The sequence below is a fragment of the Chiloscyllium punctatum genome, chromosome 7, assembly GCF_047496795.1.
Source record: "Chiloscyllium punctatum isolate Juve2018m chromosome 7, sChiPun1.3, whole genome shotgun sequence".
Taxonomy (NCBI): Eukaryota; Metazoa; Chordata; class Chondrichthyes; order Orectolobiformes; family Hemiscylliidae; genus Chiloscyllium; species Chiloscyllium punctatum.
In genome coordinates, this window is record NC_092745.1 from 132,014,509 (window position 1) to 132,040,482 (window position 25,974).

Below are 25,974 nucleotides of genomic sequence, written 5' to 3' on the forward strand. Positions count from 1 at the left end.
CTCCAGGTGCTCCGGTTTCCTCCCACAGTCCAAAGATGTGCAGGTTAAGTGAATTGGCCATGTTAAATTGCCCATAGTGTTAGGTAAGGGGTAAATGTAGGGGAATGGGTGGGCTGCGCTTCGGCGGGTCGGTGTGGACTTGTTGGGTCGAAGGGCCTGTCTCCACACTGTAAATCTAATCTAATCTAGTCTAATCTAGAATGAAACTCCAGCTCCTTGGAAATTGTGTTAGGGAATTAAAGCTGGAGCTGGATGAACTATGGATCATTCGGGAGGCTGAGGGGGTAATTGAGAGGAGTTACCGGCAGTTGGTCACTCCTGAGGCTCAGGATAAGGATAGATGGGTTACAGTTAGGGGGAGGAAAGGGGACAGACAGACAGTGCAGAGATCCCCTGTGGACATTCCCCTCAGCAACAAGTATACCGTTTTGGATACTGCTGGGAGGGGTGACCTACCAGAGGAAACCCATAGTGGTCAGTTCTCTGGCACTGAGCCTGACACTGTGGCACAGAAGGGAAGGGGGCAGAATAGAAAAGTACTAGTGGTAGGAGACTCGATTGTTAGGAGAATTGAAGGAGATTTTGTGGTCAGGATCGGGATTCCCGGAAGATATTTTGCCTCCCTGGTGCCAGGGTCCGGGACGTCTCCAATCGGGTGTATAAGATTCTGAAAGGGGAGAGCGAACAGCCAGAAATCGTGTTACATATTGGCATCAATGATATAGCCAGGAAAAGGATTGAGGATATAAAAAGTGATTTCAGGGAGTTCAGGTGGAAGCTGCAAAGCAGGACCAACAGAGTAGTGTTCTCTAGTTTACTACCAGTGCCATGAGATAGTGAGGTGAGGAACAGGGAGCGGGCGCAGTGTACAACGTAGCTGCGCAGCTGGTGTAGGAGGGAGGGCTTCAGATATGTAGATAATTGGGATGCCTTCTGGGGAAGGTGGGACCTGTACAAGAAGGACGGGTTGCATCTGAACTGGAAGGGGAACAATGTCCTGGGTGGAAGGTTTGCTCAAGTGGTTCAGGAGGGTGTAAACTAGTATGGCAGGGGGGTGGGAACCTGAGCTATATACCAGAGGTGAGTTGATGGAGATGAGGCAATAGAAAGAGGTAGCGCAGCCAGTGGGAAGGAATTTCTTGGGAAACAACCAAGGGATTGGTTAAAGTGTGTTTGCTTTAATGCAAGGAGTATCAGGAATAAAAGTGATGAGCTTAGAGTATGGATCAGTACCTGGTGCTATGATGTTGTGGCCATAACAGAGATGTGGGTTTCTCAGGGGCAGGAATGGTTGCTGGATGTTCCAGGGTTTAGAGCATTTAAAAAGAATAGGGAGGGGGTGTAGCATTGCTAATCAGAGAGGGTGTCACAGCTACAGAAGCTTCCATTGTTGAAGAGGGTCTGCCTACTCAGTATGGGTGGAAATTAGGAACAGTAAGGGAGCAGTCACCTCATTAGGGGTTTACTACAGGACCCCCAATAGCAGCAAGGAGATTGAAGAAAGCATAGGTTGGCAGATTTTGGAAAATTGTGAATGTAGTAGGGTTGTTGCAATGGGTGACTTTAACTTTCCCAATATTGATTGGAACTTTCTTTGAGCAGATGGTTTGGAAGAAGCTGTTTTTGTAAGGTGTGTTCAGGAGGGTTTCCTAACTCAGTACGTTGACAGGTCGACGAGGGGAGAGGCCATTTTGGATTTGGTGCTCAGCAATGAGCCAGGGCAGGTGTCAGATCTTGTAGTGGGAGAGCATTTTGGTGATAGTGACCACAACTGCCTCACATTCCACATAGCTATGGAGAAAGAGAGAAGCAGGCACAATGGGAGGATATTTAATTGGGCAAAAGGAAACTATGATGCTATCAGACGTGAGTTGGAAAGCATGGACTGGGAGCAATTGTTCCATGGAAAGGACACTATAGATATGTGGAGACTGGTTAAGGAACAGTTGTTGTGAGTGATGCATAAATATGTCCCTCTGAGACAGGCAAGAAGGGGTAAGATAAAGGAACCTTGGATGGCAAGACCGGAGGAGCTTCTTGTCAAAAGAAAGAAGGTAGCTTACATAAGGTGGAGGAAGGTAGGGTCAAGCTCAGCTCGAGAGGATTACAGGCAGGTGAGGAAGGAGCTCAAAAATGGTCTGAGGAGAGCCAGGAGGGGGCACGAGAAAGGCTTGACAGGAAGGATTAGGGAGAATCCAAAGGCATTTTACACTTATGTGAGGAATAAGAGAATGGTCAAAGAAAGAGTAGGGCCGATCAGGGATAGCATAGGGAACTTGTGTATAGAGTCTGATGAAGTAGAGGAAGCCCTAAATGAGTTGTTTCCTTCTATCTTTCCTAAAGAAAAGGACTTTGTAGTGAAGGAGCAGGTGTGCATGCTGGAACGGATAGAGATTGAGGAAGCTGATGTGCTAAAAATTTTGACAAACATTAAAATTGACAAGTCGTCAGGCCCGGACCAGATTTGTCCTCGGCTGCTTTGGGAAGCGAGAAATGTGATTGCTTCGCCGCTTGCGAAGATCTTTTCATCCTCGCTCTCCACCGGAGTCGTACCCGAGGACTGGAGAGAGGCAAATGTAATTCCTCTCTTCAAGAAAGGAAATAGGGAAATCCCCAGCAATTACAGACCAGTCAGTCTCACGTCTGTTGTCTGCAAGGTGTTAGAAAGGATTCTGAGGGATAGGATTTATGACCATCTGGAAGAGCATGGCCTGATTAAGTGCAGTCCGCACGGCTTTGTGAGGGGAAGGTTATGTCTCACAAACCTTATCGAGTTCTTCGAGGATGTTACTGGACAAGTTGATGAAGGTCAAGCTGTGGATGTGGTGTATATGGACTTCACTAAGATATTTGATAAGGTTCCCCATGGTAGGCTCGTTCAGAAGGTAAGGAGGAATGGGATTAAGGGAAATTTAGCTGTCTGGATACAGAATTGGCTGGTCGATAGAAGACAGCGAGTGGTAGTGGAAGGAAAGTATTCTGCCTGGAAGTCAGTGGTGAGTGGTGTTCCACAGGGCTCTGTTCTTGGGCCTCTACTCTTTGTAATTTTTATTAATGACTTGGATGAGGGGACTGAAGGATGGGTCAGCAAGTTTGCAGACGACACAAAGGTTGGAGATGTCGTTGACAGTATAGAGGGCTGTTGTAGGCTGCAGCGAGACATTGACAGGATGCAGAGATGGGCTGAGAGGTGGCAGATGGAGTTCAACCTGGATAAATGCGAGGTGATGCATTTTGGAAGGTCGAACTTGAAAGCTGAGTACAGGATTAAAGACAGGATTCTTGGCAGTGTGGAGGAACAGAGGGATCTTGGTGTGCAAGGTGTTAGAAAGGATTCTGAAGGATTGGATTTATGACTATCTGGAAGAGCATGGCTTGATTAAATGCAGTCAACACGGCTTTGTGAGGGGCAGGTCATGCCTCACAGACCTTATCGAGTTCTTTGAGGAAGTGACTAGAAAAGTTGATGAGGGTCGAGCTGTGGATGTGGTGTATATGGAGCTCAGCAAGGCATTTGATAAGGTTCCCCATGGTAGGCTCATTCAGAAGGTCAGGAGGAATGGGATTCAGGGGAACATAGCTATCTGGATACAGAACTGGCTGGCCAACAGAAGACAGCGAGTGGTAGTAGAAGGAAAATATTCTGCCTGGAAGTTTGTGGTGAGTGGTGTTCCACAGGGCTCTGTCCTTGGGCCTCTATTGTTTGTAATTTTTATTAATGGCTTGGATGAGGGGATTGAAGGATGGGTCAGCAAGTTTGCAGATGACACAAAGGTTGGAGGTGTCGTTGACTGTATAGAGGGCTGTTGTAGGCTGCGGTGGGACATTGACAGGATGCAGAGATGGGCTGAGAGGTGGCAGATGGAGTTCAACCTGGGTAAATGCAAGGTGATGCATTTTGGAAGATCAAATTTGAAAGCTGAGTACAGGATTAAGGATAGGATTCTTGGTAGTGTGGAGGAACAGAGGGATCTTGGGGTGCTGGTACATGGATCCCTTAAAATGGCCACCCAAGTGGACAGGGTTGTTAAGAAAACATATGGTGTTTTGGCTTTCATTAACAGGGGGATTGAGTTTAAGAGTCGTGAGATCTTGTTGCAGCTCTATAAAACGTTGCAGTTGGAATACTGTATCCAGTTCTGGTCGCCCTATTATAAGAAAGATGTGGATGCTTTAGAGCAGGTTCAGAGGAGGTTTACCAGGATGCTGCCTGGAATGGAGGGCTTATCTTATGAAGAGAGGTTGACTGAGCTCGGACATTTTTCATTGGAAAAAAGAAGGAAGAGAGGGGACCTAATTGAGGTATACAAGATAATGAGAGGCATAGATAGAGTTGATAGCCAGAGACTTTTTCCCAGGGGAGAAATTGTTAACACAAGGGGTCATAGTTTTAAGGTGTTTGGCGGAAAGTATAGAGGGGATGTCAGAGGCGGGTTCTTTACGCAGAGAGTTGCGGGAGCATGGAATGCGTTGCCAGCAGCAGTTGTGGAAGCGAGGTCATTGGGGACATTTAAGAGACTACTGGACATGCATATGGTCACAGAAGTTTGAAGGTTCATACATTAGGTTTACCTTACATGAGGATCAATGGTCAGCACAACATCATGGGCTGAAGGGCCTGTTCTGTGCTGTACTGTTCTATGGTCTATGTTCTATGAAACAGATTGATACATATTGATATAATGTCAATCTATATGGGTCACTTTAGATTAATGTAGATTGTTAGAGATTGATTCAAATCAATGTCAATTGAGATACATCATTGTAGATTGATGTGGAGTTAGTGTAGCTCAGTTAGCTGGATAGTTAGTTTGTGAAGCTATGTGTTGCTAACAGTGTTGGCTCAATTCCTGCACAGGTTGATGCTACCCTGAAGGACTCTCCTTCTCAACCTCGCCCCTTTCTTGAGATATGGTGGTGGCCCCTCAGGTTAAGTCACCACTCTTTAATGAGCAAGTAGCTCTATGGGTCTGGTAAGACTATGACTACAACATTGGTGTAGACAGCAATAGATTAATATTAATCAGTTTAACTTGACATGGGTCACTGAAGATCAGCAGAGAATAGTGTAAATTTATGAATTGCTGTGCACTGATGTGATCAGTGTGGATTAATATAGGTCACCGTAGATTGATACAGATAAATCAATGTAGATTAATGGTTTTTTTATTCATTTATGGGATGAGAGCATTTATTACTTATCCCTAACAGAGGGAAACTGCCACCCACATGGCTGTGGGTCTGGAGTCACATGTAGGCCAGACCAGGTAAGGATGGCAGTTTCCTTCCCCTGGAGGACTTTAGCAAACCAAGTGGGTTTTTCCCCAAACAATTGATGATGGATTTATGATCATGAATATACTCTTAATTCCAGATTTTTATCCACCATTTGCCATGGTGGGATTTGAACCTGGGTCCCCAGGGGGTGTCTGGATTACCAATCCAGCAATAATACCAGGAGGTCAAGGGAACTCACACTCAATGAGCTCCACAATGAAGTTGATATTGATCTGTGCAGACTGCTATGGATGCCTGTGCATTGATATAGATCAGTGTAAATTGATGTTGAACACTCTTGATCGAGATGGATGACTACATTGCTATCGTGTTGATTGATATTGAACACTACAGATTATTATAGATCAGTGCACATTGATATCCATCTGTATCCATTTTGTGCATCACTGTACATAGTCAGTATGTGTAGATTGATTAAGGTGAGTATAGATTTAAAAAGTACAGATTAATGCTGAATGATGTAGATTGATATAGATCAATGAAGATTGATAGTGATCTGTGCAGAATGATATAGATTGGTATTGACTGGAATGAATGCTGCGCACTGATATTGTTCAGTTTACATTGGGATTGATCACTTTAGATTGACGTAGATCACTGCAGATTGATATAGGTTAGTGTAGATTGATAAAAATCAGATTACAGTGATATAGGTCACTATGGATTGAGTCAGATGAGTGTAGCTTGAAATATATCCGTTGGTATGTGTAACAGTAGATTGACATAGATCACTGTGGATTATTATAGATCTATATAGAGTCATATTGATCACTAGATTGATGCAGATCATGAGATTGATGCTAAACCCTCTGAATTGATATATATCAGTGTAGCTTGATATTAATCTGTGTACAGTCAAGATTAGAGTGGTGCTGGACAAGCGTGGCAGGTCAGGCTGCATCCGAGAAGCAGGAAAATTGATGTTTCGGGCAGGAGCCCTTCATCAGGGAGAGCCATTCCTGATAAAGTGTTCCTGCCTGGAATGTCAATTTTCCTGCTCCTCAGATGCTGCCTGCCCTGCTGTGCTTTTCCAGCACCACTCTAATCTTGCCTCAAATCTCCAGCATCTGCAGTTCTCACTTTTGCCTATAAATCCGTATACATTGATGTAGATCTTTGTAGTTTGATACAAATCACTGTGGTGTGATATAGATCAGTGTAGATTGATTTAGGTCACTATGTAATGACATATATCTGTAGATTGATGCACATCAGTGTTCATTGATGATATGGACTATCATAGATTGTTACAGATCACTACAGATGGACATTGATCAGTGCAGATTGATACAGATTAGTAGAGAGTGATAGAGATAAATGTAGATTGTTACAGTTCAGTGCAAATCACTATAGGTCAGTATAGATTGATAAAGGTCACTGTAGATCAGTATAAATCAATGTACATTGAGATAGATGAATGTAAAATATAACAATCAGTATAGATTATTGTGGATCAGTGTGGATTGATTGATACAGATCAGTGTAGAATGTATTGATCGGTGTAGATTGATACCAATCACTTAGTTTGGTATAGATCACTGCCGGTCCATATGGATCAGTAACGATTGATGAAAATTAGGACAGATTGATTATAGATCAGTACAGATCAATGGGCCACACGGTGGCTCAATGGTTCACACTGCTGCCTCACAGTGCCAGGGACCGAGGTTCAATTCCAGCCTCGGGCGACTGTCTGTGTGGAGTTTGCACATTCTCCCTGTGTCTGTGCGGGTTTCCTCCCACAGTCCAAAGATGTGTAGATTAGGGTGGATTAGCCATGGGAAGTTTCCCATAGTGTCCAGGGATGTGTAAGTTAGGTGTGATGGCCAAGGAAATGCAGGATACAGGGATAGGGTCTGAGTGGGATGCTCTTTGTAGGACCAATGTGGACTTGTTGGGCCGAATGGCTTGTTTCCACACTAGGGATTCTATTAATATAGAGCAATGTTGATTGATTCAGGTCCAAAGGATCTGTTTCCGTGCTGTATATCTCTATCACTCTAAGGTGGCATTACATAATTATTGTAATGTGGCACTTACTGCATCATTACACGGTGTTTTCTTGGTTGAGTCAGTCCCTCTCCTGTACTGACTGTGATGGGTAAGCTCTGACCTGTTGGCATTTTGAGGTTGGGAGATGTCTGGGGGAATGGAAGCGTACTGGTGTTGGAGGGCACAGTGTATGTGGAAATAATGGCGTATGTTGTGTTACAGCAGCACCTGCTGAGCTGTAGCATTAACTGCTGTGCCAGAGCCTGGAGTTCCTCCACAAAACCTCTCCCTCGTCCTGGAGGATGGTCGTTGAAACCTTCCCCTTTGATGAAACCTCGTCATGTAGCTGTACCTTGTCTTAACTTTGTTAAAGTTTCTGTATAAATGCATATTGCTTTGCTTGTCTGAGATTTTTACAATGATCATCACAAATCCAAATTGCTGAGGACCCCAATAACAGGCAGTGAGATAAAGATGCTGAGCATCAGTGGCCCAGTGAAGTTGACCATCGCACACCCTCTGCTTCTGATGCTATTGAAGAAAACTTGGTCAGCCCTGCTTCAGTTCCGGATGCTTTACAACCAGATGTCAAGAAAACAACTGAAGCAGTCCATGTTCAAACACAACAAGACCTGAACAATATCCAGGCTTGTGCTGACATGTAGTAACTAACCTTCTCACCACATAAATGCCGGGCTATGACCAGCACCAAAAAGAGACAAACTAACCATCGGCCCTTGACATTCAATGATGTTACCATCACTGAATTCCCTACTATCAACATCTTGGAGGTTACCATTGACCAGGAGATCAATTAGATTCACCACTTAAACCTAGTGGCTACAAGAGCAGGTCAGAGACTAGGAATCCTGCAGTAAATCACCTCCTGATCTCCCAAAGCCTGTCCACCATCTACAAGGCCCAAGTCAGGAGTGTGATGGAATACTCCCCACTTGCCTGGATGGGTTCCGCTCCAACAACACTCAAGAAGCTCGACACCATCCAGGACAAAGCAGTCCCCGCTTGATTGGCACCACATCCACAAATATCCACTCCCACCACTACCGACGCTCAGTAGCAGCAGTGTGTACTATCTTCAAGATGCACTGCAGAAACTCACAAAAGATCCTCAGACAGCATCTTCCAAACCCGTGACCATTTCCATCTAGAAGGACAAGGGCAACAGATACATGGAAAGTTAGCCTCCAAGCCACTGATGATTCAGCCATTCCTAAAGTATCATTGGGTCAAAATCCTGGAATTCCCTCCCGAAGGAATTGTGGTACTACTTATACCACATGGACTGCAGCGGTTCAAGAAGGCAGCTCACCACCGCCTTCTCAAGGGGCAACTAGAGATGAGAAACAAAATGCTGGTCCAGCCAGTGACACCCACATCCCACGAGTGAAAATATATCAAGCCTGCCTCCTGTTTTATCATTAACATCAGAGTCGAAAAGTGTGGTGCTGGAAAAACACAGCCAGTCAGGCAACATCCGAGGAGCAGGAGAGTCAACATTTTAAGCGTAAGCTCTGAAGAGTTTATCTTGATACATTGACTCTCCTGCTCCTCGGATGCTGCCTGACTGGCTGTGCTTTTCCAGCACCACACTTTTCGATTCTGATCTCCGGCAACTGCAGTCCTCACTTTCTCCTAATGTCAACATCACTAAGACTTGTGTTAGAATCCTCAGAGAGAGCCCCTGGCAATATCTAATCACAAGGAATTAAGGAATATGGGCAGAGTGTGGGTACGTGGCATTGAAATGCCCATCAGCCATGATTGAATGGCAGAGTGGACTCGATGGGCCGAATGGCCTTACTTCCACTCCTATTTCTTATGCTCTTATGGACTTCCTGAACCATAGCACGGAATTTACAATCACCATATTTTTTAAAGAATGTTTGTGACACTTTGGACAGCCCTTGCCTGTTCTTGCCTCATCACAACTGCTGGCATTTTATGAAGTGACTAAAAAGATATGAAATGATTCCATTTCTCAAACTGTAAAACCACAAGTGGCAACCCTACCCTGAATACACACACACACACACAGACACACACACACACACACACTTAAGAATAAAGTTATAGATCATTCTGATTTCACATGGATACAATAACATATTTCAACCATTCCATGTGACAGCAAGTTCCACATTCTCCCCACTCTCTGGATAAAGATGTTCTCCTGAATGCTCAGATGGATTTCTTAGGGATTTTGCTACACTTATGGTTTCTCGTTTTGAACCCATGAATACATAATTAACATCTGCTCTACCTTTATCATTTCCAACTCTTTCACAATTGTAAATACCATTCCTTGAGACCTTTTTGATAAGCATGTATGGATCATTGGTTGAATTTATTCAAAAGACTTACAGGTGGTCCTGGATCCCCCTTTGGCCCAGGTAAGCCTTCATAATCTAAATAATCAAGGAAGTCTTCATAATCGTAATCGTAGTTTTCAATATCAATTTCTTGTGAGTTTTCCATATTGTGATCTGAGTCCACAGGTGAGTAACCGTTTTCATCCCATAAACTGTTCTGGTTTAGTGAAGAGGTGTCTGTTGATGTTCTGTACAGTGTTGCATTGATCATCTGTATTTCAAGAAGCTGGTCTGAAATTTCCTTTGTGACCTCAGGCTGGTTTACATTTCTAAGGCTTTCTTTTATTGTGTGTTGTTTCATCAGCGAAGTCAAGGGTGAGAAATCTTCATCAGAAATCTTTGAATTCTCTGTATTTCCGTTCTCCGTAACATTCTCAGATTGATCTGCTTTCGATTCAGCTCCTTCCCTGCTGGACGATTCTTTGAATTTTCTCACATTTGAGTTGGAAGTTTGATCAAGGAGAACCTGGACAGGGTCAGGGTCAAGCCTTGAGTCATTCCATGAATGCGATCTTGTTGTATCATTGAAATGAGGGGTTGACGTTGGAGGTAATTGGGTCAAAATCTTTGATTCTTCCAAGTTCCTTTGAGTATTCGTTTCAACAACTCCATCTAATGAGTGGCCTAAATATTCATCCTCATCAGTAATATTTTGTCCATGTGTACTTGTGGTATGGGTTGATGTTGGTGTTGAACTTCCTTGCATCTCTTCACTCAGTGAAGACCTTGTGTCTCCCAAGCTTGAGTTGGTAACTTCGGGAGACATAGTGGAAAGTGAGGGTGACAGGGATCGGTAAGTGTCAGCCAGGCGACATTGCTTCTTCACGTAATTGCAATAGTTCAACAAAGCTTGTGCATCGGGATAAATATCCAGCTGGCACAAGGCACCTTCAAATGGAACTGCATTCCAGTTCATCCTTCCTAAGGTGAACTTGCTGCCGGAAACAAATTTCTGTGGTTTGACGAGCAGCTCCTTACTGATGAGCTTCTCCCCACAGTCAGAAGAAAATGTAGCAGTTTTGCCTTTAATTGAAATGGCGAATGAATGCCATTGCCCATTGTGAGCATTATACGCAAAATATACAGATTGCTTCTCAGCAACATACACAACTAATTTTCTTGGTAAAACCTGCACACCAAACTGCAGTCTGTTTTTATTTCTAATACTAACGAGGAAAGCGTTGTTGACTCGATGAGAGCAGAGACTAACAAGTATAGTGAAGTCATTGCTGGTGTCTAATGGCATTATGCTTGTGACTGCAGCTTCAATGCGTGCATCACTTGACAGGATAATGCCATTCTCTGTTGCTGTGATTCCCCGAGGTAGCGAGAGTGATGGCTGTTGGGAAGGTGATCCTGATGAAGAGCGTGTTCCATTGTCTGTAAGACCAAGTTTTTGGAGAATGTCTACACCTAAAATTAAAGAAAAACACAATGAAAACGTGTCATGTAATAATCTAAATCACACAACATACAATTTGACAGCACAGATCCAGGCCGTTCAGCTGAGCTGCTCCATGCTGGTACTTTGCCTTCACATGAGCCATCCCTCATCCCTCTCCATGTCACCCCATCAATGTGCGCTTCTAGTCCTTTTACCCTCATTCTTCAATAGTATCTACATTGTTCAGCTCAACCATTCCCTGTGACAGTGAGCTCCACATTCTCACATCTTTCTCAGAAAGGAATTTTCTCCAGAGTTCCCGACTGGATTTCTTAGTGACGGCCTTTGTACGTGAATCACAAAACATTAACATGGCGTTACTGAAAGTAACTAGGAAGGTAAATTGGTCTTTATAGAGAGGGAATGGAGTGTGGAAGTAGGAAGGATTTGCTACAATGGTGGAAAGTGAGGACTGCAGATGCTGGAGATCAGAGCTTAAAAATGTGTTGCTGGAAAAGCGCAGCAAGTCAGGCAGCATCAAAGGAGAAAGAGAATCGACGTTTCAGGCATAAGCCTGAAGAAGGGCTTGTGCCCGAAATGTTGATTCTCCTTCTCCTTTGATGCTGCCTGACCTGCTGTGCTTTTCCAGCAACACATTTTTAAGCTTTGCTACAATGGTGCAGGGCTTTGGTGAGACTGCATCTAGAGTACTGTACAGTTATGGCCTCTGCACTTAGGAAGGAAATAGTTACATTGGAAGCTGCTCACAGAAGGTGCATTGGGCTGACTGTTGTGATGAGGTGTTTGTCTCATGAGGAAAGGTCAAGCAGTTTGGATTTGTACCCAGTTTGAAGGTTAGAAGTATAGGAGGCAACTTTCTTGGAGTAAAGATGCTGAGAGAGTTTAACGAATCTGTTCCCTGGTGGGGGAATCCAGGATTAAGGAGCACCATTTTAAAACAAGGCACCTTCCATTGATGTAGAAAGTGAAGAGGAACTTCTTCTCCAAGACAGGGCTGTTAATCTCTGGAAGTTTCTTCTCCAGAGAATTGTAGAGGCTGGGTCACTAAGACTGAGATTTTTGTTGCATTATGGAGTCAAAAGTTATCCAGGAGGTGGGCAGGAAAGAAGCTGAAATCAGATCAGCCATGAAGTTATTAGATGGAACAGCAGGGTCCAGGGGCTGTTCCTATTTCTCATTAATCCAGTTCTCTAGATACAAAGGCCAGCATCCCCGTTCGTTTTTAAAGTATTTTGTATACCTGATGGTTTTAATGGCCTATTACACCGGATCACAAAGTATATTTCAACATTTGCTAGTTTTACGCTTCAGAGAATCCATGTTCTTTCCTTTTTAGAAAAATATAACCATAGAAACATAGAAAATTGATACCATTTGGCCCTTCAAGCCAGTTCCACCACTCAATATGATCACGGTTGATCATACAATCTCAGTATCCTAATCTCGCCCTCTCCCCATTCTCTATGATCCCTTTAGCCATAAGGGTCACGTCCAGCTCCCTCTAGAATCTATCTAAAGAACTGGCTCCAACAGCTTCCTATGGGAGAGAATTCCACAGGTTAACAGCTCTCTAAGTGAAGACATTTTTCCTCATCTCAGTCCTGAATGGCTTACCCCTTATTCTTAGACTGTGACCATCAAAATGGATCACCTCCCATCTGCCTGCAGTGAAATGCATTTGCCACCATTTATATTTTCATTGACTTATATTCTTAAAGATGAAATGTAACCCTGCTTGTTCAGATTCTGAATGGGTAAGAGGGGATTATTTTGGGTGGGTAAGAGGGGATGAGGCTACTGAGGGGCTGATGGTGTCAGAGTGGAGTAGCAACACAGTGTGCATGGGATAGCAATGCACAGCAGGGCTGATTGGCCACAGCAATAACAACTTACATTTCTTTGATGCGGTAAAACATCCTGGATTTCTTTGAAGAAGCGATTACAAAGCAAAATTTGGCACCAAGAGATAGGACATAAGAACATGAGTAGGCCATTCAGCCCATCAAGGTAAATATATCGGATTTAAAAACTGCTTGGTCAAAGTGGTAGGTTATAGGAAGCTGCATAAAGGAGGAAAGTGAGGTAGAAGATTGGAGAAGATAAAGGAAGGAATGAGGATCCAGGCATATCCATACAGCATGGCAACAGAGCCTTTGGTCCAACCAGTCCAAGTTGACCAGCTTTGCCAGACAAAACTAGTCCCACTTGCCTGCATTTGGCCCATATCCCTTTAAAACTTTCCCATTCATGTCCCTGTGTGAATGTCTTTTAAATGTTGTAACTGTACTCGTGTCTACCACTTCTTTTGGCAGCTCATTCCATTCACACACAAAGCTAGTGTTGTTAACATTGAGGGATGCTCAAGAGGTCAGAATTGAAGGAAAGAAGAGATCTCGGAGAGCTATCGAGCTGGGAGAAGTTCTGGAGTTAGGAAGGGAGCAAAGTCATGGTCAGATTCAAAAACACAGGTGAGAATTTTCAAATCATTGTCTTGTCAGTGAACACCATAAATTGAGGAGCAGAGTGCAGGAAAGGGTGTGGAGCAGGAAAACTTCCCTCAGCCCGTCAGTGAAAACTGAAATTGCACAGACTGACATCATGATGCTGCAGAGTGACTCACTGAAATGACAAGGTGATTTTACCAGCTGCCTGGAATGATTCATGACTCAGACAGCAACTTGACAGCATGTTAGGACTGAGTAAGGTCAACTTCAAATACCTGCAGAGTTTAAAAAGAGACTCTCAATATAACCAGTTTGAACAGTTTTTAATTCTTTTAGCAGGCAAGATGTGTGTACCTCTGCATGCAACGTGTTCACAGATCTACAGAATAAACACTGCCTTAATTTCAAACACAACCAATCAGTTCAGTTGGTTTCATCACACAAATATCAGCACCATGTGTCTCCCTATTTTTCTTTTATACTTGTCACATTTAAGTGAATTGTCCTTATTCATAACAGGTCATGGAAATCACTGGCTGGGGCCAGCATTTATTCCTTGTCCTTAGTTGCCCCTTGAGAAGGTGGGGGTGAGCTGCCCTCTTGAACCGCTGCGGTCCATGTGCTGTAGGTAGACCCACATTGCCCTTAGGGAGAGGATTTCAGGATTTTGACCCAGCAACACTGAAGAAACAGCGATGTATTTGCAAGTCAGGATGGTGAGTGGCTTGGAGGGGAACTTGCAGGTGCAGGTGCTTCCCAGGTATCTGCCACGCTTGTCCTTCTCAATAGAAGTGGTCATGAGTTTAGAAGATGCATTCATCCAGGCAGAATTCCATCATAGACTTGACTTGGGCTTTGTAGATGGTGCACAGGCTTTAGGGAGTCAGGAGCAGCGTTACTCACTGCAGAATTGCCAGCTTTTGACCTGCTTTTGGTGCCATTGTGTTTTTGTGGTGAGTCCAATTGAGTTTCTGGACAATGGTAACCCCAAGAATATTGATAGTGTGGGATTCAGTGATGATAACACCATTGGGTGTCAAGGGGCGGTGGTTAGGTTGTCTGTTATTGGTGATGGTCATAGCCTGGCATTTGTGTAACGTGAATGTTACTTGCCACTTGTCAGCCCAAGACTGGATAGAGTCATAGAGATGTACAGCATGGAAACAGACCCTTCGATCCAACCCGTCCAGGCTGACCAGATATCCCAACCCAATCTAGTCCCACCTGCCAGCACTTGGCCCATATCCCTCCAAACCCTTCCTATTCATATACCCATCCAGATGCCTTTTAAATGTTGCAATTGTACCAGCCTCCACCACATCCTCTGGCAGCTCATTCCATACACGTACCACCCTCTGCGTGAAAAAGTTGCCTGGCCCAGATTTTGTTGCATTTGAACATGGACTGCTTCGGTGTCTGTGGAGGGTGAATGGTGCTGAACACTGCACAATCATCGGCGAACATCCCCACTTCTGACCTTATGATGGAGGGAAGATCATTGATGAAGCAGCTGAAGATGGTTGGACCCAGAACACTGCCCTGAGGGACTCCTGCGGAGGTGCCCTGAAGCTGAGATGACTAACCCTCAAAACACCACAACCATCTTCCTTTGTGCCAGGTATAACTCCAACTAGCAGAGAGTTTGCACCCTGATACCCATTGATTCCAGTTTTGCTTGGGCTATTTGATGCCACACTTGGTCGAATCCAGCCTTGATGTCAAGGGCTGTCACTCCCATCTCCCCCCTGGAATGCAGTTCTTTTGTCTATGTTTGAACCAAGGCTGTAATGAGGTCAGGAGCTGAGTGGCCTGGCAGAACCCAAACTGGGCATCACTGGTGTTGTTTACAGGACATAGCTGGTCAATTCTCCATTTTGTCAGGTAGATGCCAGTGTTGTAGCTTGAACAGTTGGCTAGGGGATCAGCAAGATCTAGAGCACTGGTCTTCAGTAATATTGTTGGAATTTTTGTACAGCAGAGCATATAGAGTTATAGAATCATAGAGATGTACAGCACGGAAACATTCCAACCCGTCCATGCCGACCAGATATCCCAACCCAATCTAGTCCCACCTGCCAGCACCCGGCCCATATCCCTCCAAACCCTTCCTATTCATATACCCATCCAAATGCCTTTTAAATGTTGCAATCGTACCAGCCTCCACCACTTCCTCTGGCAGCTCATTCCATACACGTACCACTCTCTGTGTGAAATGTTGCCCCTTAGGTCTCTTTTATAACTTTCCCCTCTCACCAGACCTCTAGTTCTGGAATCCCCTGGTGTATTTATCCTATCCATGCCACTCATGATGAAGTTTGCAGATGACACCAAAATTGGAGGTGTAGTGGACAGCGAAGAAGGTTACCTCAGATTACAAAAGGATCTTGATCAGATGGGCCAATGGACTGAGAAGTGGCAGATGGAGTTTAATTCAGATAAATGTGAGGTGCTGCATTTTGGGAAAGCAAATCTTAGCAGGACTTAAACACTTAATGGTAAGGTCCTAGGGACTGTTGCTGAACAAAGAGACCTTGGAGTGCAGGTTCATAGCTCCTTGAAAGTGGAATCGCAGGTAGATAGGATAGTGAAGAAGGCGTTTGGTATGCTTTCCTTTATTGGTCAGAGTATTGAGTACAGGAGATGGGAGGTCATGTTGTGGCTGTACAGGACATTGGTTAGGCCACTGTTGGAATATTACATGCAATTCTGGTCTCCTTCCTATTGGAGAGATGTGGTGAAACTTGAAAGGGTTCAGAAAAGATTTACAAGGATGTTGTCAGGGTTAGAGAATCTGAGTTATAGGGAGAGGTTGAACAGGCTGTTTTCCCTGGAGAGTCAGAGGCTGAGGGGTGCCCTTATAGAGGTTTACAAAATCATGAGGCATGGATAGGATAAATAGACAAAATATTTTCCCTGGGGTGGGAGAGTCCAGAACTCGAGGGCATAGGTTTAGGGTGAGAGGGGTAAGATACAAAAGAGACCTAAGGGGCAACTTTTTCCATGCAAAGGGTGGTACGTGTATGGAATGAGCTACCAGAGGATGTGGTGGAGGCTGGTACAACTGCAACATTTAAGAGGCATTTAGATGGGTATATGAATAGGAAGGGTTTGGAGGGATATGGGCCGGGTGCTGGCAGGTGGGACTAGATTGGGTTAGGATATCTGGTTGGACCGAAGGGTCTGTTTCCATGCTGTACATCTCTATGACATATCACATGAATCAGGTGGGAGTTGAACCCAGGACTTCTGCCTCAGAGGTAGTGACACTACCAGAGCACCACAAGAGCCTCTCAAGGTGATGAGAGTACAGGCTGTGGTTAAATATGATTCAGCTGCTGATAATTCTGACATGAAGGCTGCTCTACAGCTTTACGTGGAGTAGCCTGTGGGACAGCACAGGACACCAGATGTTTGTTAGGAAGACTTTGCAGGGTTGATAGGACTGTACTTGACATTATCATTTCCTGTGCTTTAGTCAATGCCAGGTTGTCTATCTGGTTTCATTCCTTTCATTAGACATCTTTATTATATTCCCTTTATTGGCATATTTTTGATCCCTGAAGGGGTTTAGAGAAGCAGATGGTGTTTGTGACAATCGGCAACGTTTCTGTGGTCACCAATCAATTGAATGCAGATTTATTAACGGAATTTAAATTTCACCATCAGCTGTGATGGGATTTGAACTCATGCCCTTGAGTTTAACCTGGGTCTCTGGATTACTAGTCCAGCAGCATTACTATTGTAAGAATATAAGAATCAACCACCTTCCTGAACCTGATAATTTACTGTCTTGCTGGGAATTGCAATTCTGTTGACTTACTTGTGATTTCTTTCTATGTGAAGAACTTAACTTCAACTTTGTCTGAAAAATGGTCTAACACAATACAGAAATGTTATTCCTTTTCAATCTGCCACAGGCAGGGATGTGTTTATGTATCACAGCAAGAATCGATCTCATTTTTTCGGGTTGCCTGGAGGTTTGCATTTCTAACATACCAGTATAGGGGGCTACATACAGCAGCACACCAACAGCAGGAGGACTGTCTGTTCAGGTTACACTTTGACCGTGCGATTGATCATTTGTGCGAGCAACGTGATAAAGTACTGGAGCAGTCTCTCATGTCCATAATGCCATGAACATTCCCATCTCTCTGCTGCTGACACAATATTCCAGCTACACTCGAATCATTCAAACTCACAGGATCAGCCTTCTACAGGCTAATCCAGGAATTCAGGACAAAAGCTCCACCCACCGCCCCCAAGAGACCCAGATCAAATTGTCAGAATAACAGACCATACCATGAAGTAGGAGACAGGTGCTCACGCAAGCCTTTCACCAAATCCTGACCTAAAGCACAATGCTCCAAGCTCAATATTTCAAAATGCATTCAGCTCTCATTCCTCCAGGCAATAAACAAGTGGTCATTTCCTTTTATATTACAACCTTTAAACTCTTACTTTAGCCTTTATTTTCCACTGTTTTTCTCTCTCAATCCAACCTTTTGTTCCCTCTCTTTATTTCTCCTTCTGTATCTGATTTGACTTGAACTCTCCAGGTTTCCTTTGCTGGCCACTGTCAGTTCCTCATGTTGCTTTGCAAAGAGAAATTCTCAGACTGGGAACCCAGTTGCCTTCAATGAGTTACGATCAGTGAACCTCCGACACTGCACAGTGCATTACCAGGATAGCTTTAAAGATGAGCAAACCAATTCAATTCCTTCCGTTCTGTGAGATGCCCCATACTCCAGCAATTTCTGGACTACAATCTCACCTTACAGCTACTCTTAAACCTCTTTAACATCTTTTCCTGCATCATTTGATACGTGAGTCACTGTGATAAATCTATGGACAGAGCACCTCAGGCATCCTTTGATATTTTGAATTAGGGGTTGAGTAGGTCACAAAAACCATCACGGGACAAAGAGGTAAACCTGTCAGAAAGCACGACAAGAACAGAGTTCAGTCACAAAGTCATGCTGAAAAGCCTGAGCCCTTTTGCAGATTGCAATCGAAGGAGAATTGAAGCTTTATAACTGAAATAAACTCGCATTAACTGAGACCTAGCTAAGTATCCTTGCTGATTCTTATCTTGTTCATTTTTGGCTGTTTTGTAATGTACATTAGAACACAGAACCTAGGCTGACAGCCCGGTGTTGCAATGCATTTTTTGAGTTGCTTCTAGTCAGATCAGATAATTAGTGTTCCAAACAAATGCATTTTTCCTAAATTTACAACGCTGCAGCACCATTTGACAGATCAGAGTGCAATATAGAACCATTAAGTGCAGGGCAATGCATTCTGAATGTCTTACTCTGCTCACTGTGCAGGATTCATTTACATGACATAAAACTTTTTCTGTTGGGGTCAGTTGGAGGAGGTGATGGGTTAGGAAGGGGTTTCAGCCTCTTGGTTTACAAAGGAAGTGACCTAGACACACGCTGGACATCTGCAGTAGCTGGCCCAGCACTACGTGCTTCATTCAGCTGATCATCCTGGGCTTTGGAATGTGTCAGTCTTCCACACTCCAACATCAACAGTTGATTGCACGGGAGGAACAGCAGATTGCTGGGAAAATGAAAGCATGTCCTGCAGCAGCAGGAGAAACTTGTCTCAGCGTGCATCCCTGGAAACAGCCTGCAGGGTGATGTGTCACAGAGCTGCTCAGGATAAATCAAAACACAAACCATTACAGTTCCTTCTTTATGTTCTTTACAAAGACACATTCCAGGAGGAAATGGAAGACTTGCCTTTCAGCAGCACAGGGTATCCCAAAGCACTTCACAGCCAATGCTGTCACTATTGCAAAGAAGGAACCACAGACTAATTTGCACACACAAAGCTCCCAGAAACAGCCAATTTGTTCAGGTGTTTCTTTAAGGATAAAGATGGCCCAGGACTCTGGCAAGCTCCCCTGCTCTTCATTAACTCAATGCCAAGGGATCAGTTGCATACAACTGAGAAGGCAGCTAGAACCTTGGCTTAGCATCTCAACCGAAAGACAGCATCTCCAACAATGAAACGCTCCCTCAGTACTGACCCTCTGACAACGCAGCACTCCCTTAGTGCTGACCCTCTGACAGTGCGGCACTCACTCAGTACTGACCTTCCGACAGTGCGGCACTCCCTCAATTTCACATATGGAGAACGCATCAACTACTGCAAGTTAATTTTATCATAAGCACAAATGTTCAGGTCAGTGTTATTTCATGAGGTAATGATTGTAATATTAAATCAGTAGAACAGCTTGTATTAATCTCACATTCTCAACAAAGTATAACACAAATATATCATGATGTGGCGGTGCCGGTATTAGTCTGGGGTGGACAAAGTCAGAAGTCACACGACCCCAGGTTATAGTCCAAAAGGTTTATTTGAAATCACAAGCTTTTGGAGCACTGCTCCTTCATCAGGTAAACTGACAAATGCACTGCACCTGATGAAGGAGCATTGCTTTGAAAGCTTGTGAGTTCAAATACATCTGTTGGTCTATAACCTGGTGTTATCTGACTTCTGACAAGTTTCTCACACAAGCAATTTCAAATGAAGTTCAACTCTGAGCCAGATCAAAGTTTCTGGGATAGATTATCAAAAAGTTGGTCAATCATGAGTTCGAAAGAACAAAGGGAACTGCAAAGACAGAGAGTTTTAAGAACCAAGTTCTAGAATTTAGCCCCACGCAGCTGAAGATACAACGATCAATGATGCAGCGATTAAGACCAGGAATATTCAACAAGCGAGGATGAGAGGAAGGCATTGCTATCAGAGAGTTGTTGACCAGGAGGTGATTAGAAGGCAGAGAGGCTTTGGAAGGGGATGCTAGATAGCTGAAAGAACATTTGCCAATGATAACAAAAAATTAATTTTTATCCTGAAATTTGAGGTACATTTAGCAATAGCTGATTTAAAAAAAGAGTATCTGTAAGGATAAAAACAAAATACTGCAGGTGCCAGAAATGTAAAACAAACAGAGAAACTCAGCAGGTCTGGCAGCATCTGTGGAGATAGAAACAGAGCTAACATTTCAAGTCATAGAATCCCTACAGTGCAGAAAGAGCCCATTTGGTCCATCAAGTGCACTGACCTCCAAACTGCATCCCATCTAGAGCCAACCAACCATTCTATTCCTATAGCCTCATATTTCCCATGGTTAACCTATGTTGCAAGCAGACTATGGGCAATTTAGCCTGGCCAGTCCACCTAACCTGCACATCTTTGGACTGTGGGAGGAGACCAGAGCTCTCAAAGGAAACCTATACAGACATGAGGAGAATATCACACACACAGTCGCTCGGGGCTGGAATCAAACCTGGGTTCCTAGCGTTTTGAGGCAGCACTGCTAACCACTGAGCCACCGGGCCACCTAGTGACCCTTCTTCAAAATTAACTCAGTTTTACTCCACAGATGCTCCCAGGCCTGCTGAGTTTCTCCAGCATTTACCAGGCTGTTGCCTCATATGGAGGATCTCATCTACCTTTTGGACATGACAGTTCTTCACTGTGTGGGTCCAAAACTCATGGACTGACTGTTTGCAGATGTATCTAAAACACCACAGGTGGAAATATCACTCGGGTCACTTCATTAAGGATCACATCATCTCACCATCTGGTCACCAGATGTACACATTTACTTCATTTCCATTTGGGAAATTATGTTAAGACGTCTCAAATGGAAATTGGAACAGATACAGAATCTTTCAAGAACATTTATAGCACATGTCAATCTTTCTCCAAGAAACAATTCACTCTGAATTGAACAGAGATGGGAGATTATCGGAAGTTAGATGGTGCCACATTGTCCCTTATCAATAAGATCATGGCTAATCTGTAGACCCAGGTTCAAAGCCCACCACAGTAGATGGTGAAATTTGAGTTCAATAAACTCTCTGGAATTAGGAATTTACTGATCACCATGAAACTATTGTTGGGTGTCAGAAAAACCCATCTGGTTCACTAATGTCCTTCAGGGAAGGAAATCTGCCATCCTTGCCCAGTCTGGCCTACACGTGATTCCAGACCCACAGTAACGTAGTTGACCGTCAACTTCCCCCTGAAATGGCCTTGCAAGTTACTCCATTTATCAATTGCTACAAAGTCTTAACAAAGAAATGAAACTGAACAGACCACCTGACATTGACCTAGGCATGGAAGGAAAACAGAAACAGCCCTGTCAACCTGCAAAGTCTTCCTTCATACCACCTGGATGGCAATGTCAAAAATGGGAGAGCTGCCTCAAAGTCTAGTCAACAGTGTATACCATCTGCAAGATGCACTGCAGATATTTACCAAAGATCGTTATATAGCACCTTCAAATTCCATGACCACTACCATCTGGAAAGACAAGGGCAGCAGACACATGGGAACACCACCACCTGCAAGTTCCCCTCCAAGTCAATCACATCCTGACTTGGAAATATTTTGTCGTTCCTTCAGTGGCACTGGGTCGGAATCCTGGAATTCCCTCCCTAAGAGCATTCTGGGTCTACCTACAGCACATGGACTACAGCGATTCAAGGAGTCACCTCACTCCACCTTCTCAAGGGCAACATGGGATAGGAAATGCTGGCCTAGGCAGTGAAACCCAAGCCCCACAAGTGAATTTAAAAAAAGGCTAGTCCAGTTCAGTTTCTGGATTAGTGGTGCTGGAAGAGCACAGCAGTTCAGGCAGCATCCAAGGAGCTTCGAAATCGACGTTTCGGGCAAAAGCCCTTCATCAGGAATAAAGGCAGTGAGCCTGAAGCGTGGAGAGATAAGCTAGAGGAGGGTGGGGGTGGGGAGAAAGTAGCATAGAGTACAATGGGTGAGTGGGGGAGGGGATGAAGGTGATAGGTCAGGGAGCTCTTCCAGCACCACTAATCCAGAATCTGGTTTCCAGCATCTGCAGTCATTGTTTGTACCTCAGTTCAGTTTCTGGTTCATAGTACCCCCCCCCCCCAAGAGTGATTCACTGATAATGATGCCTTTGAATGGTAAAGGGTGATGGTTAGATTCTCCCTTGTAGGAGATGGGGTGGTACAGTGGTTCAGTGGTTAGCACTGCTACCTCACTGCGTCTGGGAGCTGGATTCAATTCCAGCTTTGGGCAACTGTTCTGTGTGGAGTTTGCTCATTTGCCCCGTGTTTATGTGGGTTTCCTCCCGGGGCCCCCATTTCCCACCACAATCCAAAGATGTGCAGGTTGGGCAATTTGGCCATGCTAAATTGCCCATGGTGTCCAGGGATGTGTAGGTTAGGTGCATTAGATAATAGAGTAGGGGAATGAGTCTGGGTGGGTTACTCTTCAGAGGGTCAGTGTGGACTTGTTGGGCCAAAGGGCCAATTTCCACACTGTAGGGATTCTATGATTCAATGATGCACTGGCCCTGGGGTGGGTTCAGAGGAGGTTTTAGATTAGATTAGATTACTTACAGTGTGGAAACAGGCCCTTCGGCCCAACAAGTCCACATCGCCCCACCGAAGCGCAACCCACCCATACCCCTACCCCTTACCTACACTAAGGACAATTTAGGATGGCCAATTCACCTGACCTGCACATCTTTGGATTGTGGGAGGAAACCGGAGCACCCGGAGGAAACCCACGCAGACACGGGGAGAACGTGCAAACTCCACACAGTCAGTCGCCTGAGGCGGGAATTGAACCTGGGTGCCTGGCGCTGTGAGGTAGCAGTGCTAACCATTGTGCCACCGTGCCACCCATGAGAATGATACCAGGAATGAAAAGCTGAATATACAAGGAACATTTGAGGATTCTGGGTCTATACTCAATGGAGTTTAGAAGGATGAGAGGTGATCTAATTGAAACTTACAGAATACTGAATAGCCTAGACAGAGTGGATGTTGGGAAGATGTTTCCACTGGTAGGAGAGACTAGGACCCGAGGACCTAGCCTTAGAGTAAAAGGAAGACCTTTTAGAACAGAGATAAGGAGAAACATCTTTAGCCAGAGAGTGGCGAATCTATGGAATTCACAGAAGGCTGTGGAGGCCAGGTCATTGAGTGTATTTAAGACTGAGATAGATAGGTTCTTGATCTTGAAGTGGCTCAAGGGTTACAGGGAGAAAATGGGAGAATGGGGTTGAGAAACCTATCAGCCATGATTGAATGGTGGAGCAGACTTGATGGGCTGAATGGCCTATTTTCTGCTCCTATGTCTTATGGCCTTCAAAATACCTTGGTACAGCTTCTTCAGTTACAGATTAGTTCCAGTGTAACAATGGCACTAACACACGACGCCATCTTAGGTACAGAGTACCTAGGTACATTCCTTAGTTACTGAATAGAGAAATGAAGAAACAAAGTGACAACCACCTGACGAAGGAGCAGCGCTCCGAAAGCTAGTGCTTCCAATTAAACCTGTTGGACTATAACATGGTGTTGTGTGATTTTCTTTTCCCTTTTGTGACCAGTGTCAAAGGTTGTATGATAAAACTTTGGGGAAGTGCCTTGGGGCATTTTATTACATTAAAGGTGCTGCCTAACTGCAAGTTGTTGCAGTCTTTGTGTATATAGTTCAGTAACTTTGTCCTTTTCCTATATTGCAGATGAATTGTTAAGCAGGGTAACTTGGAGGCAGTCATACTGTTGTCTCAATTGCAAATGCTTGACTTACAAAAGGAGGGGAGGGAGGGGGAGGATTGCAGGAATGCTTGCATATCACCCTGTGGTTAGTGTGAAATTCATGTGGTTAATGAGCAATACGTAGCAGTCTGCTCAACATATGATAGCTTTGTAGTACTTGACCACCTCTCTGCTAGTTAGTCTGGGTAATGTCTCACACACATCAAGGAGACCATCAACAGTCCGACAATGTTCCAGACTGCTCTATACATACTTCCTCTGATACTCTGTTTGTGATTATGTGGCAAAGTGTGGCTAGGGATGAAGTGCCAAAGGCTGTTCTTTATAAAGATTTATGCAATGCATCCTTTTCAAAGCTGTCTCCCAGAAGCATGTACTTGTAAAATGCCCGGATCCTCTACATGGCTTTTGTCTCGTATCTCAAACCATTACTTCAACACGTTGATAACACTCTGACCTTATTGCTGACCAGGAACATATACTGAGTGCACCAAAGCATCACACAGTGTCTCTCATTATTCATCCTCACCCCCTGAGCCGTTTCGTTCAAAACATTTCTGCTCACAAAGTTATAGAGAGCATGAGCTGTTAATGTTATAATCAGGGCAAAAGTACACCTGGGACTTGAGTGTCCAAAACAATAAGCAGTGAATCTCCCTCAGAAATCATTGTGAGTTTGAACAGAATAAGGAATGAGAGGGCAAATTAGTGTGAGTGAATATAATGACAAATAGGGTGCAGCTAGAAAAGGAAAGAGAGGGGAGGAAATATTGAATTATGAAGTAGAAAGTAGAAAAATATATTTTAAAATAAATGCAATACTTTTACAATTTTAAAAAGGCAAAACCTAAATGCACTGCTTGAGAGTGTGGTGGACGTCAGTTCATTCCAATTCATTCTTGGGTTTCAAGAAGGAATTAGTTGTTGTGTTGGTCTGCTGTGGAGAGCCTTTGGAGAGAGACATGATGTTTGTCTTTTTGACTTTGCTGCTTGTTGTTCTGACATTTGGTTATACCGTGTACAGCTGGAATGTAACTTTGTTTCTTCATTTCTCTATTCAGTAACTCAGGAATGTACCTAGGTACTGGTGGTCAAAGCAAGGTCGAAGAGATGTTAGGGATGTTGTAAAAGGAAAAGAGGGTGATAGAGAACTTGAAAGCTACAGGCATGGAATTCCAGAGATTGGTGGCCTTGGAAGCTGAAAGCATGACTGTCCACGATGGAGTGGTTCCCATTAGGGACACCCAAGAGACCAGAACTGAAGGAGTATAGACACAACGCTGAGTTACAAGGCTGGGGAGGGGGAGTTTAAAAAAAGGATAGCGAGGGGTAAGAGATGTTGGAGAAATTTGACAATAAGGATGAGAATACTAAAATTGAACATTTTCTAAGGGGTGGTAATGGTCTAGTGGCATCATAGCTGGATTGTTAATTCAGAGACCCAGGTAAAGTTCTGGGGACCCAGTTTCAAAACCTGTCATTGCAGATGGTGGAATTTGAATTCAATGAAAATCTGGAATGAAGAGTCTAATGATGATCATAAATCCAACATTGGGAAGGCCCACCTGGGTCACTAATGTCCTTTAGGCAAGGAAACTGCTATCCTGACCTACCTGACTCCAGACCTACATTTTTTAACATAACTGTCAGCTCTTATAATTAGGGATGGGTAATAAGAACAAGCCCAGCCAGAGATGCTCTTATCCTGTGCATGAATAAAAGAAATGTTGCGATCTGGGTTCGCTGTGAGGTAAATATGGGACACGTGGAGAGCGGATATTTGGATGTGTTGTGTGGATTTGGGAGATTGGTCAGAGAGACTTTAGATTAGATTACTTACAGTATGGAAACAGGCCCTTCAGCCCAACAAG

General features: G+C 44.1%; 1 protein-coding gene across 3 annotated transcripts in view; it reads right to left on the minus strand.

The window, feature by feature from the left end:
* Nucleotides 1–25,974, minus strand: part of LOC140480147 (uncharacterized) — a 454,819-nt gene that overhangs the window by 316,509 nt on the left and 112,336 nt on the right. For all 3 annotated transcript variants that reach the window (XM_072574857.1, XM_072574858.1, XM_072574856.1), the window contains exon 3: nucleotides 9,673–11,093. In XM_072574857.1, the coding sequence (XP_072430958.1) occupies nucleotides 9,673–11,093 (1,421 nt within the window). The remainder of the gene's footprint in view (nucleotides 1–9,672; nucleotides 11,094–25,974) is intronic.